At 55.5% G+C, this 16,669-nt stretch overlaps 1 protein-coding gene across 1 annotated transcript in view; it reads right to left on the reverse strand.

The window, feature by feature from the left end:
* Positions 1 to 9,519, reverse strand: part of LOC141950804 (syntaxin-binding protein 4-like) — a 49,908-nt gene extending 40,389 nt beyond the window's left edge. The window contains exon 1 of the mRNA XM_074886123.1: positions 9,327 to 9,519. Within this exon, the coding sequence (XP_074742224.1) occupies positions 9,327 to 9,394 (68 nt within the window). The 5' untranslated portion in view covers positions 9,395 to 9,519. The remainder of the gene's footprint in view (positions 1 to 9,326) is intronic.
* Between the last annotated feature and the right edge of the window lie 7,150 nt (positions 9,520 to 16,669).

Here is a 16,669-nt window from a genome sequence, read left to right on the forward strand (position 1 = left end):
CTGTTAGAAAAATTAGTTTGAAAACTCATTGAACTAATTGAAAAATTTTATTTTCTATGTAAAAAGTTATTTTTGCTTGAAAAAATAATATTTTAAATATAAAAAGTTGAGGAAAACTATATTAGCTTTATTTAACACTAGCATGTATAAGCAGGGGTGGGTGAAGCTATGAGTGGAATCAAAATAAGTCTTAGAGCTGGACAATAAGGTAAAAAGTTGTCGACAGCAAAATATAGCACAAGTCAGGCACATTTCCAATACATTTTTCTCAGAGGTCATGAAGGGGAAAGTAGGGGAGAGGAAAACTGGAAGTGCTGGGGAGAGGCTCAGAAAGGGACTGGGTTACGTACCAGTGACCGCGTCTGCTGCAGCAGTCGCTGCCCCCATCCCACAGCAACTGGCTGAGCTGCTGCTTCCTGCCCAGGAGCAAGGAGGCAAAGCAGCCTGTTACTGGGGCTGGCTGTGCCCTACACACCATCCTGCCTCCTCCTCCAGGGCATCACACCTTCTCTAAACCATCAAATTTTGACCACCGCTAAGAGGAAACAGGTAAATAAGATGGTGGCAATATATTTGTCTGGGTTTCAGAAAGAAACGAGGGGAAGAGGATGGCTGAAACAAGCACAACAAACAGTTATTTTTTCTAATTATTCAAGTTTCCCTTTGCCCTTCCTACCCAGACTACAAGCAAACAGTGCTGGAAACAGCTGGCCCACAATAGGTGGAGGGTTTAATGTCATTGGGAGTGTTGGCATCACATGGTCAATACAGAGGCAGAGAGATGTCCAGCAGAAAATGCAAAATCGCATGGTAAGACCTTGCTCAAGTCTTGTCTCTTGTGAAACACACTTTCATTTCTACGATGGGGTCACAGTGTTGGTGGACAAGGGAAGAGTACCTGACATTATCTATCTGGACATGTGCAAAGCATTTGACACTGTTCTGCATGACATCATCTCTAAATTGGAGAGACATGGATCTGATGGATGGACCACTCAGTGGGTAAGGGATTGGCTGGGTGGTTGCACTCAAAGAGTTGTGATCTGCAGCTCAATGTCCAAGTGGAGAGCAGTGATGAGTGGCATTCCTCAGGGGTCAGTGTTGGGACATCCTTGTTGGTGACACGGACAGTGGGATCGAGGCACCCTCAGCAAGTTCACCAGTGACACCAAGCTGTGTGATGCAGTCAACATGTTGGAGGGAAGGGATGTGCCATCCAGAGGGACCTGGACAGGCTGGAGAGGTGGGACATGCAAACCTCATGGAGTTCAACAAGGCCAAGGGCAAGGTCCTGCCCACGGGTCGGGGCAATCCCAAGCACAAATCCAGGCTGGGCGAGGAGGGGATTGAGAGCAGCCCCAAGGAGAAGGACTTGGGGGTGTTAGTGGATGGAAAACTGACTGTGAGCCAGCAATGTGTGCTCACAGCCCAGAAAGCCAACTGCGTCCTGGGCTGCATCCAGAGCAGTGTGGACAGCAGGGCGAGGGAGGAGATTCTCCCCCTCTGCTCTGCTCTCCTGAGACCCCCCTGCAGTGCTGTGTCCAGCTCTGGGGGCACCAACATCAGAAGGACATGGACCTGCTCGAGCGGGGCCAGAGGAGGCCACAAAGATGCTTGGGGGGCTAGAGCACCTCCCGTGTGAGGACAGGCTGAGAGAGTTGGGGGTGTTCAGCCTGAAGAAAAGACTCCGGGGAGACCTTAGAGCAGCCTCCCAGTACTTAAAGGGGCTACAGGAAAGGTGGGGAGGGACTTTCTATCAGGGGGTGTAGGGATAGGATGAGGGTTAACCATTTTAAACTGAAAGAGGCTAGATTCAGATTAGATAGAAGGATGAAATTCTTGACTGTGAGGGTGGTAAGACACTGGCAGGGGTTGCCCAGAGAGGTTGTAGCTGCCCCCTTCCCGGAAGGGTTCAAGGCCAGGTTGGACAGGGCTTTGAGCGGCCTGGTCTAGTGGAAGGTGTCCCTGCCCATGGCAGGGGGGTTGGACTAGATGAGCTTTAAGATCCCTTCCAGCCCAAACCATTCTATGATGGTCTGATTTGAAATTGAGGGGTCCAGTGAGTGCTCTCCCCAGCCAAAGAGTTCTTTGCAGCCTCTGCACTCAGGTAGGGTCATCTCCAAGTCATGTTAAGGCCATACAAGCAAAGAAATAGAGCCATTGGTCTCCTCAATTATTCCAGCCCCAACATTGAGGCTAAAACCCAGGAACCAATCTTTTCATGCAAGTTAGCCTTCAGCACTGACTGACAGAAAGAGATCTGGAAGGCTTGTGCAGCCCAAGCCACAGGCCATGGAGCTCCTTTGGCAAGTGGAAAAGCCATCTTGTCTGAAACTAGGACTAAACAAATGTCTCCAGCACGTCAAAGAAGATGTCTGTCTGCTGGTGGGACAGCCAAGAAGACAGCTCCACTGCTTCCCCTATTGAAGAGGACCCACATATATCACTGCGCTAGAGCAGGGCTGTTTGTCCCAGCACCTCTGGACTTCCAGGCTTTGAAGTGAGCAGCTCCTGGAATTTTAAGGTGTTAGTTTTCAATCCTTGTCATGGTTTAACCCCAGCTGGCAAGTAAGCCCCACACAGACACTCACTCACTCCCCCACGGTGGGATAGGGGAGAGGATCGGAAGAATAAAAGTGAGAAAACTCATGGGTTGAGGTAAAACCAGTTTAATAGGTAAAGCAAAAGCCACGTGCACAAGCAAAGCAAAACAAGGAGTTCATTCACCACTTCCCATCAGCAGGCAGGGGTTCAGCCATCCCCAGGGAAGCAGGGCTCCATCACGCATAACAGTGACTTGGGAAGACAAATGCCATCACTCCAAACATCCCCCCCTTCCTTCTTCTTCCCCCAGCTTTATATGCTGAGTGTGATGTTATATGGTCTGGGATGTCCCTTTGGTCAGTTGGGGTCATCTGTCTTGGCTGTGTCCCCTCCCAGCTTCTTGTGCCCCTCAGCCCACTTGCTGGTGGGGTGAGGTGAGGAGCAGAGAAGGCCTTGACTCTGTGTGAGCCCTGCTCAGCAATAACAAAAACATCCCTGTATTATCAACGCTGTTTTCAGCACAAATGCAAAACATAGCTTTGTACTAGCTACTATGAACAAAACTAACTCTATCCCAGCCAAAACCAACACATTCTCCACCCCTTATTCCATACCATTTACGTCATGCTCAGGTCCTACACTATCCAATACATTCTCATTACTCACCACCCTGCTTCCCATCCTTTGATACAATCCACAGATATCCTTCCCTTAGTCTATAGACCACCCCTGTAAAATGTCTGTAAAATGTCCACAAGTGTCCTCTGAGTCCATCTAGTCCATGACTTTGTGCTCCATCTGTTATGGTGGTCACTCAGGACAGTCAGAGCCAAAACCAGCACAATTGCTTTGCGAAGGTCTGCAGACTCCATGGGAAGGATGCTCTCTCCTGCTTCTCTCCTCCCTGAGTTTTCCTAGCAGCATGTTTTAAATTTGTATTTAGGAGAAAATCCAGTGGCGCAGTCCTCCCTGCCTCCAGCCAAGCCGTGTGCTGCCTGAGGGGAGAGCTGCCTCGAGGCTCCCTCCTCTTCAGTACCTAGGGCAGGAGATTTCAGTCTTCTTGCTTTAGGAAGCACCATTAGGACCAGAGATACAAAGTGATGGTTTAAGTAGGGATGCAACGAAATTGATGAGAGTTTCTTTTCTATCCAACAGAAAATCACGACCAGATGCAATTCACTGCTACCTTATTATCCACCTCTCCTCTACATGTTGGTCAAAAGACCTTCTGGGAAAGCAGCCTTTAGCCTGTCTGTGGATAAAAGACTCTTCTACATTTCTTCCCTGGTCTGTCTTCTGTTTCCTTCCTTCCCTGTTTCTTGGGAAAGACCAACACAAGCACCAAAGCAGGTGAGTGGTGGCCACCGAATCGCACTTGCAGCTGGAAGAGCCACGCGTGGTTGTCCCCACAAACCAGGGCTGGCTCCTCGCAGACAGGCACTCACTGCTGTCGATGCTGACTGCAGGATGGGGAATTGGGAGATTTATGATGAAAAATAGTTACAGAAGGAGAGAAGATCCAACCACAGGGACAGGCATGTTGGTGAGCATGAGCAGAGAAGCAAAGAGGTGCACCCCTGGCAGAAACACGGGGCAAAATCAGAAAATCAAGGGAAAGGGCCAGGTACAAGGACATGTCAGTGAGTGGGGAGGGGTTTGCCCTACACCCGCCACGCAGTCAGGCAGCCAGGCTTGGCTGACCTTGGTGCGGGGAGCAGCCAAGCCCGGGTATGGCCAGACACCATAGGGATGCCCAGCCTGGCCAGGTCCCTCAGTGAGCACCCCTGGCTGAATTAGGTGATTCAGCCAGGACCAAATCACCCCAAAGAGGTCGTGGCTCCAGGCAGGATCCTGAGTTTGTCAAAGCAGTGGCACAAGGATGCCCGAGGTGGGGACAGGAGGGTTGTGCTGGCAGCAGCATCACTGAGCCCGCAGGGAGGCTCTGTGCATGGCTTAGCAGAGGAACAGGGTCCGAGCAGGTTTGCATGGGTGGGATTTAGAGGTGCAAAGACATCCTGCAGTGGCAGTGAGGTCTGTCTGAGGGCTTTCAGCTCTGGAAAGTGGCAGTAAGAAGTTTTGAGGTGGGAGGGTGCAGCCCTCAGCAGGGCACTGTGTTATGGTCTCTGCCAGCATCCCACCGATGCCGGGAGCTGCCGTGGGAGCAAAGGGCTGCCCAGGCAGCATCTGGCACTTGCTTAATAATGACCCAACATTTGTTTCATGACAAAACAAAATTAGCGTAGGTTGAAGAGGCATTTACATCTGATTAGGAAACAGAAAAACGCAATTGTGCTGCTTACAGGATCAGCTACAAAGCGTTGATAATAAATCAAACAAAATAAATTGGCTGCTATGGAGCTGGGCTGGGAAGCGACTACCCGCTGTTCACAGTCATGGTGCAGCCCACATTACTTTCATAAATATTACCCATGGAGTCACTTCAGATGAGCTCATAAGGTCAGGGACATTCACAGACAAGTCTGAACAGAAGAGGAAACAAACAATCATAGAATAGCAGGTTGGAAGGGACCTCAAGGATCATCTAGTCCAACCTTTCTTGGCAAAATCACAGTCTAGACAAGATGGCCCAGCCCCCTGTCCAGATGAATATTGAAAGTGTCCAATGCTGGGCAATCCACCACTTTCTCGGGAAGATTATTCCAATGGCTGATTGTTCTCATTGTGAAAAATTTTCCTCTTGTGTCCAATGGGAATCTCCCCAGAAGTAACGTGTACCCAAACAAAACCATGCTGCTGAAAATCCTGGTGAAGAAAGCAGGCAGGTACTATGGGGAGCACCTGGGGACAGGCAGCTCTGTGCACCTGTCCCAGCCCTGGGCCCCAGCAGCTCCCCAGCCACCCGCCTGCAGGCAGGCAGAGGGGTGGCAGCAGATGAAGCGGTGACGCCACTACCCTGAGCCCAGGGTCCTGCCTCTTCCTGGTGACACCACTCGGAGTGAAACCTCATCCCCACAAGCAGGGCTGCCGGGCTGGCAGCAGTCACACATCGCTGTCTCCACACCCTATGGGCACTTTCCCAATGGCCACGCAGACCTCAGTGGTCCTCAGTCCCTTTCCTCTGGGGCACTGAGGGGGATCCCAGGGGACCAGAGAGGCTGCTCAGGGGTGGCTACTGCTTCCCACTGCTATGTGAATGGTTGCACACCCATCCCCTTCTCCCTGAGGTGGCTGGCCAGCCCTGGTCATTGTCACACACCTCATCTCTGCAGTGTCCTTCCTTGCAAAGGGGCTCAGTCCTCCAGGATAGGAGGGAAAGACATTCCTGCAAGGAAAGCCAGAGGCCGTAGCACCCCTATCGCATCCTAACAACCCCCCTTGCCAACCCAGCTCCACTCACTGCAGCTGAGCATGGGTGTCTTCCAGCTGCAGAGGCCAAAGGGTGGTTCCTGGGGAGCGTTTCCTCCTCCCCACTCCTTGTGATGGTGGGTCACCCTTCACTCCTGCCTGAACCAAAGCCTGCTCATTAGTCTAAAGATGGAGGGGTGAGGAGTTTTGAAAGCTGAGGCAGTTTTCCAATGCTTATTCCCTCCTTCTGTTGACAGAAGATGTCTCCACCCCGGGCTGGATGCATCTCCTCACGTTCCATGGAGGAAAACCCTTTCTCCCAGAGCATCTGCCCCATGAACCAGCACCACCGGACCACCAAGATCACAGGCAGATGGAGATGCCATCTCTCACTGCTGGCCAAGATTTTTCATTCTTCAATCCCTCTTATCACCCCCCTCTAAACTTCATCCCCATTTTCCAATATCCTTCTCAGCCAGTGGATTTCTTCAGCATGAGGGATTCATCCCAATGAAACTTTGCTATCTAGAAGTTAGGTCTCTGCTGCCCATCACCTACACCCTGGTGGGGACAGGGGCTTCTAGGAGGAAGTTGATCCTGCCTGAAAAGTATCCATCAAGTCAACTAAGGTGGACCATTTTGTGGAGGTGCTTCTTGCCCAGCAAGAAGCAGCTCAGCCTGCAGACACCTGCCTGGCAGAGCTGGTCTCAGAGACTGCTGGGGCTTGGAGAGGGGTTACAAGTGTTTTCCCAAGGACAGACCCCTCTATCGACATGCAGCTCATCCCATGCTGCTCTGAAAGGCTTTGGTTGAGGAAAAGACAAAAGGGCCTCTGTAATTAGCCTGTCACACAGTAATTAGGAAAAGAGGCTGTTTCAGGTGGAAGCGAGGTTAGGCTTGGTCTGCCAGAGGTTTTTGGGAAAGGTGTTTATGCCAGAGTCCTGTACCCAGCCAGGATGACTGTCACCCAACATCTGTTCTAGCTCAGACCTCGGATGTATTCACTTGAGATGGGGATTAATGCAATTTAAATACAATCATGTGGAAAACCTTGAATGAGCTCACTTCATTTTCACCCCAGCAGGACTGAGGCACAGTGGAATCTCACAGGGGGGGAAGCCTTCCTCCCTCCTTCTCCTCCTCCTCACCCTCCCATGAGGTAGGTGATCTGCTGCTCTGCCTGGGGACTCATGCTGCAGCCCTGGTTTGGGTGTCAGCTCCTGTGAAGGGTTAACAGGATTATAAACCTCCCTGCCTTTCTAAATCCCCTGGGCCGTGGGATTGGACTGGTTATAAACTTATTAACAGAGGACGGTCGCTGGTGGGGGCTGTGGACCCTGCTCTGCCGGCCAAGCCACCAGTCTGTCCTCCCCAAATTAACTGGGGAAAATGTGAGAACGATGGCAGGAAACTCACCCAAGTGAGAAAGAAAGAAGATGGAAAGAAGGAGGGGAGGGAAATGGCAGGGTATGAAAAGACGGGAAAACAACATATTTTGGGGAAAGATTTCAGAATGTGCTGCCGAGCTGGGAGTGCAGCAGAGGCTTGGGAAGAGCTTTGACCCATCCTTGAGGTGTGAACATTGCCATGCTCAAACCCAGTCCCCAGCACAAGCCATAAACACAGCAGAAATAATAATGCAAAGAGGATTGGGGGAAGCACTGGGCCAGTCTTGCACCCCGGCCGTGCCTGGTGAGGAGCTGGCAGCGGGTTTGCACCCACGCAGAGCACGCACAGCATGGTCCAGCCACCAGTCACGAGACCCGCCCGGCATCGATGGGCACCTTCAGGGCTGTTTTATTTCCCACTGGGTCTGGCAACGCTCCTGCACAAAAGCCACCATTGCAAAACCTGCTTACAGCCTCCAGCAGCCGCTCTCTGGAGGAGTTAAGCTGTCTGAGAGAGCCCTGTGGGGTCACACCGGCATCACTGCCGGGAGAAACCAGTGCTGAGGGATAAGCCGCTGGTCCGGCCATGGTAATCACCACCCTGTGCCCTGATGATGCCGGGCAAGATCCCGCTGGTGGCTCACATTTATTTATTCATTTCCTATTTCAAACTCTAAAATTAATCTTTTAATCAGTGGCAGAGCAGAGCCATACTTATCGGAGCGCCAGGGAGGTGTTATCTCCCCGCCATCTGCTCGCCACCCTCCGCCACGTCCTGGTGGAGCCTCCAGACAGCCGAACACTGGCCAGTGCATCTGGCACCCGTCACATGCAGGGACCAGTCCCCCAGTACAGAGCCGGCTGCCCTTCAGCTGAGGGTCTCTGTCCACACAAAGCACATCCCAGTGGACAAAGCTGGGGGAGATTTCAACCCAAACCACCAGCATATGAGCAGATTTCTGAGGTCGAAAATGTTTTTTGAGCCTTTTTGCCTTGCAGGGAAGCAGGGGTTAGCAGCGAGGGGACCCCAGTGAGGCTGCTGATGCTGCCAGGCAGGGGTGTAGCTCTGCCTGCCTCCATACACACACCACAGCCCCATAACATCAGCACCCATCAGTGGCACCAGTCCGGCAGTGCTCCCCAAAACTACCTCCTTCTGACTGACAACCGATTCTGCCTTTTCTGTGCCCAAAAGCAGCAGGGAAGCAGTGACCAACCTCTTGGGTGAAGGTAACTGTCGCCCCAGGGTGCTGCCCTCACTAGCCTGTCTGCACCCCCGTGGGGTGCTGCTGCCCTGCAGCACCCCTACCCCTTGCTCCAATGACCTACTTCAGCATGAGATGGACTGTGCCCCAGCAGCATCCACAGTCGCCGGTGACTGCAGGGTGCCCTGGGCTCTCAGTCCCAGGCTCAGCCAGCCCAGGAAAGCCTCTGCCAAACCTCAGGGCAGACCCAAGAGCCCGCCAGAGCCCCCGCCGGCTCTGGATCCAGCCTACTGACCCTCAGTTAATCGGCTAAAATCACACATCTGAACCCTGGCCCCGGCCACAGCCTTCCTCCCGCCAGCTTTCCCTGCCCTACATAGACATCTGCAGCCGCCCAGCACCCGCCTTCACCTCCCGTTCCCCCTGCCATGCCCGCTGCCTTCCCCACACCCACAGGGGTGTCCCCGCTCTGCACCCACCTGCTCCCTGGACACCGGCACGGGGTGGACACGGTCCCTTTGGGGAGGCTGGTTTTGCCGGATGGGAGAGCCCAGCACTGGGGCTGCAACAGGAGAAAGAGCACCCACAACTGCTTGCAGAGGCTGTGGGTGCTTCCCCAGCTACTGCCTGCAAAATAAATCCCCTTCCCCACCCCTGGCTCATACCAGCCTCACCTATGTGCTGCCCCTCCCAGGGGACTTCAGATGTGGGGGACCCCTGGGAGACCCTGCCCTCGAGAGGGGCCACCAAAATGAATTGAATTAAACCCCACAAAAAATCACAGGCTCACTGACCGCACCCTCCCTAACACCGCTACTGGAGATGGGTCTGAGACGCTGAGCGATGCCCCGTTCCCAGCGCGGCAGCATCCTGCCCTGCTTACCAGTAAATGAGAGAAAGCCCACGAAAGCGCTCCAGATCGTAGCCACGGGGCTGGAGGCAGGACATCATCCAGGGCCACCAGTCCCCAGTGAGCCCTTAGGGCTGCTGTGTCCAGCTCCCACTGCCCAGAGCCATGAGCTCAGAGTGCCAGCGACCAGCACGGCTCCCCAGCACAGCTCCCAGCCACAGCCGGCTACATCTAATCCTGGGCGGGCAAGCATGTGATCGCCCCTTTCCCAGCTCCCCCCAGCTAAACCCCGCCGATGTCTCCAGTTCTGCAGAGCCAGCCGAGCACGGAGTGTCTGTGCCACTGCCCGGGGATGCCGTGGTATGGCTAACGCCAGCCACCAGGCACGCGTCCCGTTCGCCCTGAGCAGCACAGCCCCTGGTTCAACAAACTGAGCATTTATTTTAGAAGCACAACCCCTTCACCGCTCTACCAGTGAGGTCCCCTCCTTGCCTTGCACTTGCAGTGGCTGTTAATGAGGGTTATAATCATTAACGCCAGTTATAATCGATGGTTAACCTGCCACCACAAACTATTTAAAGCCAATTGCGGGCGTCACCGACCTGTGCTAAGCCCGGGCTGCGGCAGCACTCACTGACCCCCTCCTCCCCAGCAGCTGCCAGCCAGCTTCAGCATTTCTAATTATTTATATCATTTGGGGCACAACTCTTGCATGGGTTTTTTTCCCCCCCTCCTGTTTAAAGTTGTCTTGTCACACCCCAGCATATGAATGATCCTTTGGACTATTAGGAAAGCCCTGGGAGTGAGCACCAGTGGGCAGATGGAAACTGAAGCTGGGTGGGGGGGCTCATCCCTGTAAATTATTGATGAGTGGTGAGGTCACAGCTGGCCCCATCGTGCTTCCCTGTATCCAGCTGTGGGTGGGATGGACAGACAGCAGGATGGGCAGACAGCAGGACAGGCAGACAGGTCACTGATTCAGGATGATGGAAATGCACAAATGAGCAGCAACCCGCTACATGATGTGTATTTTATTTCTTATTCTCCCCATCAGGCATGACCCCACGGCACCAGCCCAGAGCAGCCAGGACCTGGGGATGAGGTGAGTCCCAGGGATTACAAAATGCATCCATCTGTCCCCATCCCTCATGGCCCGGGAAAGCCGCCAGCCCCACCCAGGTCCTGTGCCCACTGCTCCCCCCCAGCACCAGGTAATGTTGGGACATGTGGGGACTAACTGGGGAATGCACTGAGTGGTAGAGACAGTGGCTGCTGCCCAGCCCCAAGCCAAGGCGTCCCGTGGGCACTGGGCATGGCAGGTCTCTGGAGACTCGGTGGTGGCCGGTGGCACCTCCAGATGGGGCATGAGCACCCGCAGGAGATGAGTCAGGAGACCTCGGTCCTTGGGGTCAATGCTGCCGCCCCAGCCTACACCTCCCATGCTGTGACGAAGAGGAGGAAGGAGGCCGGCGGGTGGACTCAGGACAGGCAGGTGAGGGGCCCCGCAGCACCCAGCAGTCACCCAGAAGGATGTGCCTGTGCCCGGGGTGACAGCCCGCAGGCACTGCTCGCCAGGTGTTAATGAAGCTGCCTGAAAGAAGGGGGTGAATTAACCCTGATCGCGCTCAGCATCCTTTCCGAGTGACTGTGCAGGATGTGCCGCTGCCAAAATCCTTTTCACCTGCCACCTCCCAGCACAGTGACAGGTCCCCTGATGAGGCACAGTCCCCTGCCTGGGACAGCCACGACCACCAGGGCTTTGTCCCTACGCACCTTTAGGGATGCAGCTCTGCTTGACACCCTGCCCCGGGCCAGCCCTCTGCAACACATCCCTGGCCAGGACCCCTGTCCATAGGGGCACCCCACGGTGCATTTGGGCTTCAGGACCTTCCCCAGCCCAGCGAACCCTCCCACTGAGGGGTGCCGGTACCCCACGCTGGTGCGGGGAGAGCTGCCTGCTCCCAGGGCTGTCGCAACCCGGGGCTGGGTGGTGCCGGGCGTGAGCCCCGGGACCGGTTTCTGCTGCTGGGAGATGAAGGACAGCAGGGTTTGCCGAAACCGCTGGGGTGCCGGGGTGCCGTGGCCAGCTCGGGGCTGGGCCAGCCTCTCCCAGTCTCACCGGATTGGGATTGTCAAAGGCGGTGTCACCCTGCTCCAGGGCAGGACAGCAGCCAGGGGCTGTGGGGATGGCGAAGCCACCCTGATCCTGCCCTGGTGCCAGTGGTCCAGCTCCGCTGGGGTGCCCGGTGCCCTGGAGCATCATTTCCACCTCCCTCCTTGTAGCTGCTGGGAACCTGCAGGGATGCCCCACGGGTGCATCAGCCCTTGTCCACAGCCCTGGGGGGTCACAGCATCCGCTGAGCCAGGCTTGTCGGGAGAACCATGGAGACCTGCTGTGGAGCGAGGCACTGCCTTGCCCTTTCCTCCAAGAGTTTCCGTGCTGGCGGAAATAGAGAATTATCTTCCTCACCCATCAGAGGCAGCTCCCCGTGGGTGCGCTCCATCTGCATATTTATACAGATGCAAATATTACACCCCGGAAATTCCCAACCTTTACATCATGGGCCAAAGCCTGCCATGGACCCTTGACCTATTTCTCCCTCTTGATGGGTTCTAGGGAGCCTGTGCCAGGGCAGACCTTGCCTTGGGATATCCCGGCCAGGACCTTGGCTGCAGGTGATGGTCCCCTGCAGGCGGTGGGAACCCCTTCAGCATCAGGACTGCTGTGATGGTTTGGGGCTCCAGGGGTGCATGGCTGACCTCCAAGCTCCCACAAAACCAGTGCTCCTGCACGGGTGTCCAGGGCTGCAGCACTGTGCCACACAGGAGGCAGAAGGGACACCTGCGAGCCCTGCCCGGGGGGAGCTGGGACCCCCCCCACCCTCTCTATCCCTTCATGAGACAGGAGAATGAGGACCAAGAGCAGCTGCCACCACCTTGGATGCAACAAGCACATCGTGATCTTAAGATCCTGATGCCACCAGCCCCGTTGTATGGTGCTCGGTGTCTTTCTGAAAGCCGTGGCTGGGGACACAGGATCCTGCCAAGGTGGAGGTGTCCCCCCATCCCTCGCCCCCAGTTTTCTGCAGATGCCCCCCCTCCCTCCTCGACACCCTCTGTATGTGCCACCACTTGCTACCTCCAGCCTGACACCCCCAGCACCCCAAAGCCACCACACCAGCATGTTCAGCTACACTGCCAGTGACAACGGGGCTCCTCTGCTCCGTACTACACCGGGAGGATGAGGAAGAGCTGAATTTAATTTATTCCATGCTGCATTTTCATGCCAAATGAGTCAGAGCGCCGGCCTCACTCAGTCTTTGTTTTCCTTGGCTGCTAGCACCAGCTTTTGCTTAGTGTTTGTTCAATATTTAACTCCCTTGATGGCACTTAGGTTCAAACCAGAAAGTGCAGAAGAAAAAGACACTTCCCTGCTGGGACAGGAGCTTTCCCGTCCTTCAGCTCTGCTTGGGAGCAATGCACTTGTTTTATGCTATTTATTTCTCACAGCTTGATGAAGCCCTGAGCTTGGTCCTTCAAGCCACTGCGTCCCACAAGACTCATTTAAAGCTATTGAGGCTCACGGGCTGCGGGATGAAGCCAGAGCAGCCAGGCTGGCTGCTGATTTCAGAGCAAAACCAGCCTTAAACAGAGCTGAAGGAGGTTTCACCCGGCACAGGACTAGTTAGGAACGAGCACAGCTGCATTCCAGTGCACGTGGGAGCCGGCGAGAAGGAAGCAGCAGCACCAAGGTGTTTCGGTGCCCTGCTTTCCTGCACCACACCGGCTGTAAGCGGGAACTCCCTTCCCACCCCAACAGCCAGCAAACCCCCGACATGAGAGCAAGCGGTTCAGCTGACCCCTCCAAGGGCTGTCAAAAAGTCCCACCCAGAAAATAAATGAGGTTTTGGCTGATCCGTTGTTGGTTTGTGTTCCACCGAGTGTCTCAGCTTCTGGAAGAAATTTCCAAATCTTTTTGCCCCTACTCCCCCATCCAAAGCTAAATTGTAAAATTCTTCACTGGGAAATGGTGCTGAAAAGCCCCCAGGGCTGAGCATCCCCATGCCCAGCTCCTCTGCTGCAACAGGTCCCCAAAACCCCTCAATAACACAGGATGTGCCAGGGCCGCGGTGCCTTTTGGGGTGCTTGGGGAGGGGAATGCTACTGCCACGATGCTGACGTGACCCATCGAGCTCTGATGCCTCCCTGAGTTGGGATGGGCTGGCATGGGGCACAGCGGGATGGCCAAGCCCATCGTGAAGACATCAGCAGGGAGCAAGACCCCAGCAGCTGATGCCCATCCTGCACCTCTGGGCAGCAGGGTCGGCTTCGCCAGTGGCGATGGGGCCGGTGCAGGGTGGAGCAGGACGAGCTCGGCAGGGTGTGGGATCCATGCCAGCAAAGGGCTTGCCAGGAAAATGCAATCTCGTTGCATAAAACGTGCTCCTCTCCCGCTCCCCTCCCGCGGCAGTGGCTCAAGAGCTTCTTACTCAGGTTAAGTCAATATTGCCACATTGCTGCCTCTGTCGAGGTGCTCACTCCCACGGCAGGAGATTGATGGGTGCTTTAAGGGCTGGAGAGGAGTCATGGGAGCACGGCTGGGGGGGGGGTCCCGGTGGGCTCCAGCCCTGAGCGCGGCTTCCCAGGGTCCCCAGGAGCAGCATCCCTGGGTCTCAGCATCCCCCCATGAGCTCCTGTCTGCCCCGCAGTGGGGCCTGGCCCTGCTCAGCAGCACCCCAGGCACAATGGGGTCAAAATCCTCTCCCCAGTATGGGCTCCTGTCTGGCAGCACACTCCTACTTCTTGATGCTCAAGACACTTCAGAGGAACTGGTGGCACCAGGTCCAGGTACCGGCACGGGGTGCACCGGGTCTGGCAGCAGCTGGAGCTGGGGGGGGGCACAGAGAGCACAGCGGGGACCAACTGCATCAGTGAAGTTGCCAAAAGGCCTATTTGCAAAATAAACGCTGCAAAAAAAAAAAAAAAAAAAACCTCCCATCTCAGGTCTGAGTTGTGGCTCCAACAGACCCCAGGTAGGGAGGAAACCTCAGCACGGTGTGTGCGGTGCTTCGGGCAGGCACCAGAGCTGCCAGCACCCCCAAATCACAGGCCCCCAGGTTCCCAAAAGCACTCTGTGCAATATGGCTTTGCACAGCGCCTCTGATCCCAAGCCAATGTAAAGGCAAAATACCTGGGCAGTTTACATAAGACATAGTTTTCCACTACGACGGAGTTTCTCTCCGCCCGGTGTTTCACCCAGCAGCTGCAATTTTGCGGCTCTCAAGGGCATTCGCACACAAAAATGAGCCACGCCAGAGATGCGGGGAGATTAGGAGGATTAAGGCTGCAGAGCTGGCACAGGAAAAGATGTAATGCAAAAACCCTCCGGTAGGCAAAGCCTCTGCTCACCTCCGCAAAGGGTTTAAGAATGAGGGGCGCTCTGGGATGTGTACAGGTCATGGGGGGAAGCTGGAAGAGGAGCAACTGCTCCCCTGAGCACCCGGGAATGTGTTGCCGCTGGATATCGGGGGGGATACAAAAGCACAAAAACCAGAAAGTGTTTCTAGAGCAAATAAAGACAGGCAGAACTTCACGTGGTAAAATATAAGTAGGTGGGTTGGGTTTCTCCCTCCTTGTCCCCCCTTGTTTTGGGGTCGGAGCCAGCGCACGCTGCCCGGGGCAGGGAGGATGGGGGATGCGGGTGCTGCCTGGCCGGGCAGGGCTGCCTCTGCAGCATGGGGATGCTCACAGCCTCCCAACGACCCGCAGCACTGGGAAAATCCTCCTCCCTCCCAAAAATAAGGAAAGCCTGGTCTGCTCCTCGGCCAGGGCAAGAACCTGGCACGGATGCGTAGCTGTGGTGGGGAGCGTGCCAGCCCCTTGGCACTGCCAGCCCAGCCAGCCCGCAGGGATTAGCTGGTACCCAGGGATTCGGATGAACGGTCCTTACCAAGGGGATTCTCACAAACTGAATCTATTTGGAAGCAAAAATTGAAGCTGGGCACCCTGAAGACAAAGCTGTAACCTCCATTATAGTTAGAACAGCGTCATCATGGCTGGTAACTGATAAAGCCCAGAAACTCGGCCCCAGCCAGTGTGGGGTCAGCCAGCAGCCCCTGTTTCAGGGTTGGTGGGGGAGGGCAGCCGCTGTCGGGCTGCTCCAGCCTCACCCTGTCACCCCCCAGCAGTGGACAGGGTATGAGTCTCATTGCATGGTTACACCCCATGAGAAGCTCGATCCCAGCAGGACTCTGCCACCCCTGCCAGGACACGGCACTGCCAGATCGGGCTTTGGCACAGCCTTGGGCACCTGCGAGTGTGTTAAATACATCTCTGCTTGACGATGCTTGGCTGGATGAGGCCATGAAAACCCAAAGCATTGCTACTTTTTTAGGGTGGTAGCCCGGCTCTGAGCAGGTCGCAGGCTCTGTGGGGCATCAGCTGCAGGTTTCAGCCTCGCAGCCTCGCTTGCTTCTGGTGAGTAATTCACCACCGAGAAGCAGTTGGCAAAGCTGAGGAGCACGGTCAGACCACCCCAGTGCCACGGAGCCTCCGGCAGCCTCCCCGCTGCATGCCAGTGTGCCTAGCCCCTGCAAAGAAACTACCTCTTGCCGCACAAAAGCAGCCAGAAGGACAACCCATGCCGAACGGGGATGGAGGAAACACTCCTACAAACACACACACACACTTGCCTTGCGCTGTCGCCGCCGGGACCCACAGCCTCCCAGCACCCCGGGCAGGTGAAGCTGGACCCACGCAGGAATGTCTCACCGGCTGGAGGGCTCTGTGCTCTCTAAGGACGCCTGGGATGAGCCACCCTGGAGCAGAAGCAATCGTCGGATGCAGGGGATCGGGATCAATAGGTCACAGCGTGCACTGACTTGCCCCCAGAATGAAAATCAGCAGAGGATTTGGGGCTGGTGGGGAAGCTACAATGAGGCCTTTAATCCCACATGGACACAAAATCCCAGGATAAAAAGGCCAGAGCTGGTCCTAATTGTTGACTGCTGTGTGCATGTGGATGTGTGAGCAAAACCTCTTAGGCTGCAGTGGACCTGGGGGAGGCATCTCATTGCCTTCTCCTGCCTGTATGCCTGAGCCCCCAAGGCGGAGGGGATCCCCCTTTGTTGGGGGGCTCTGCCCCAGCACACACAAGGGCAGCGCTGGCACTGGCTTCCCGAGCGGGGCCGCAGGCCCCAGGGAAGGATGCACCTGGATGGAGCCGTGATGCTCTGCACACCAGTCCCTTGGAAAGAGAAAACACCCGGGAGGTGCTGGGGCAAAGCAGGCGGGGCAGGGAGACCGGTGGAGGAGGCAGCAGCCCCCTTGGCTGCCCCTCCGTGCCAGCACCCCGAGCCCATCACCCCTGGCCGCAT

The sequence above is a fragment of the Strix uralensis genome, chromosome 16 (genome assembly GCF_047716275.1).
Source record: "Strix uralensis isolate ZFMK-TIS-50842 chromosome 16, bStrUra1, whole genome shotgun sequence".
NCBI classification, from domain to species: domain Eukaryota; kingdom Metazoa; phylum Chordata; class Aves; order Strigiformes; family Strigidae; genus Strix; species Strix uralensis.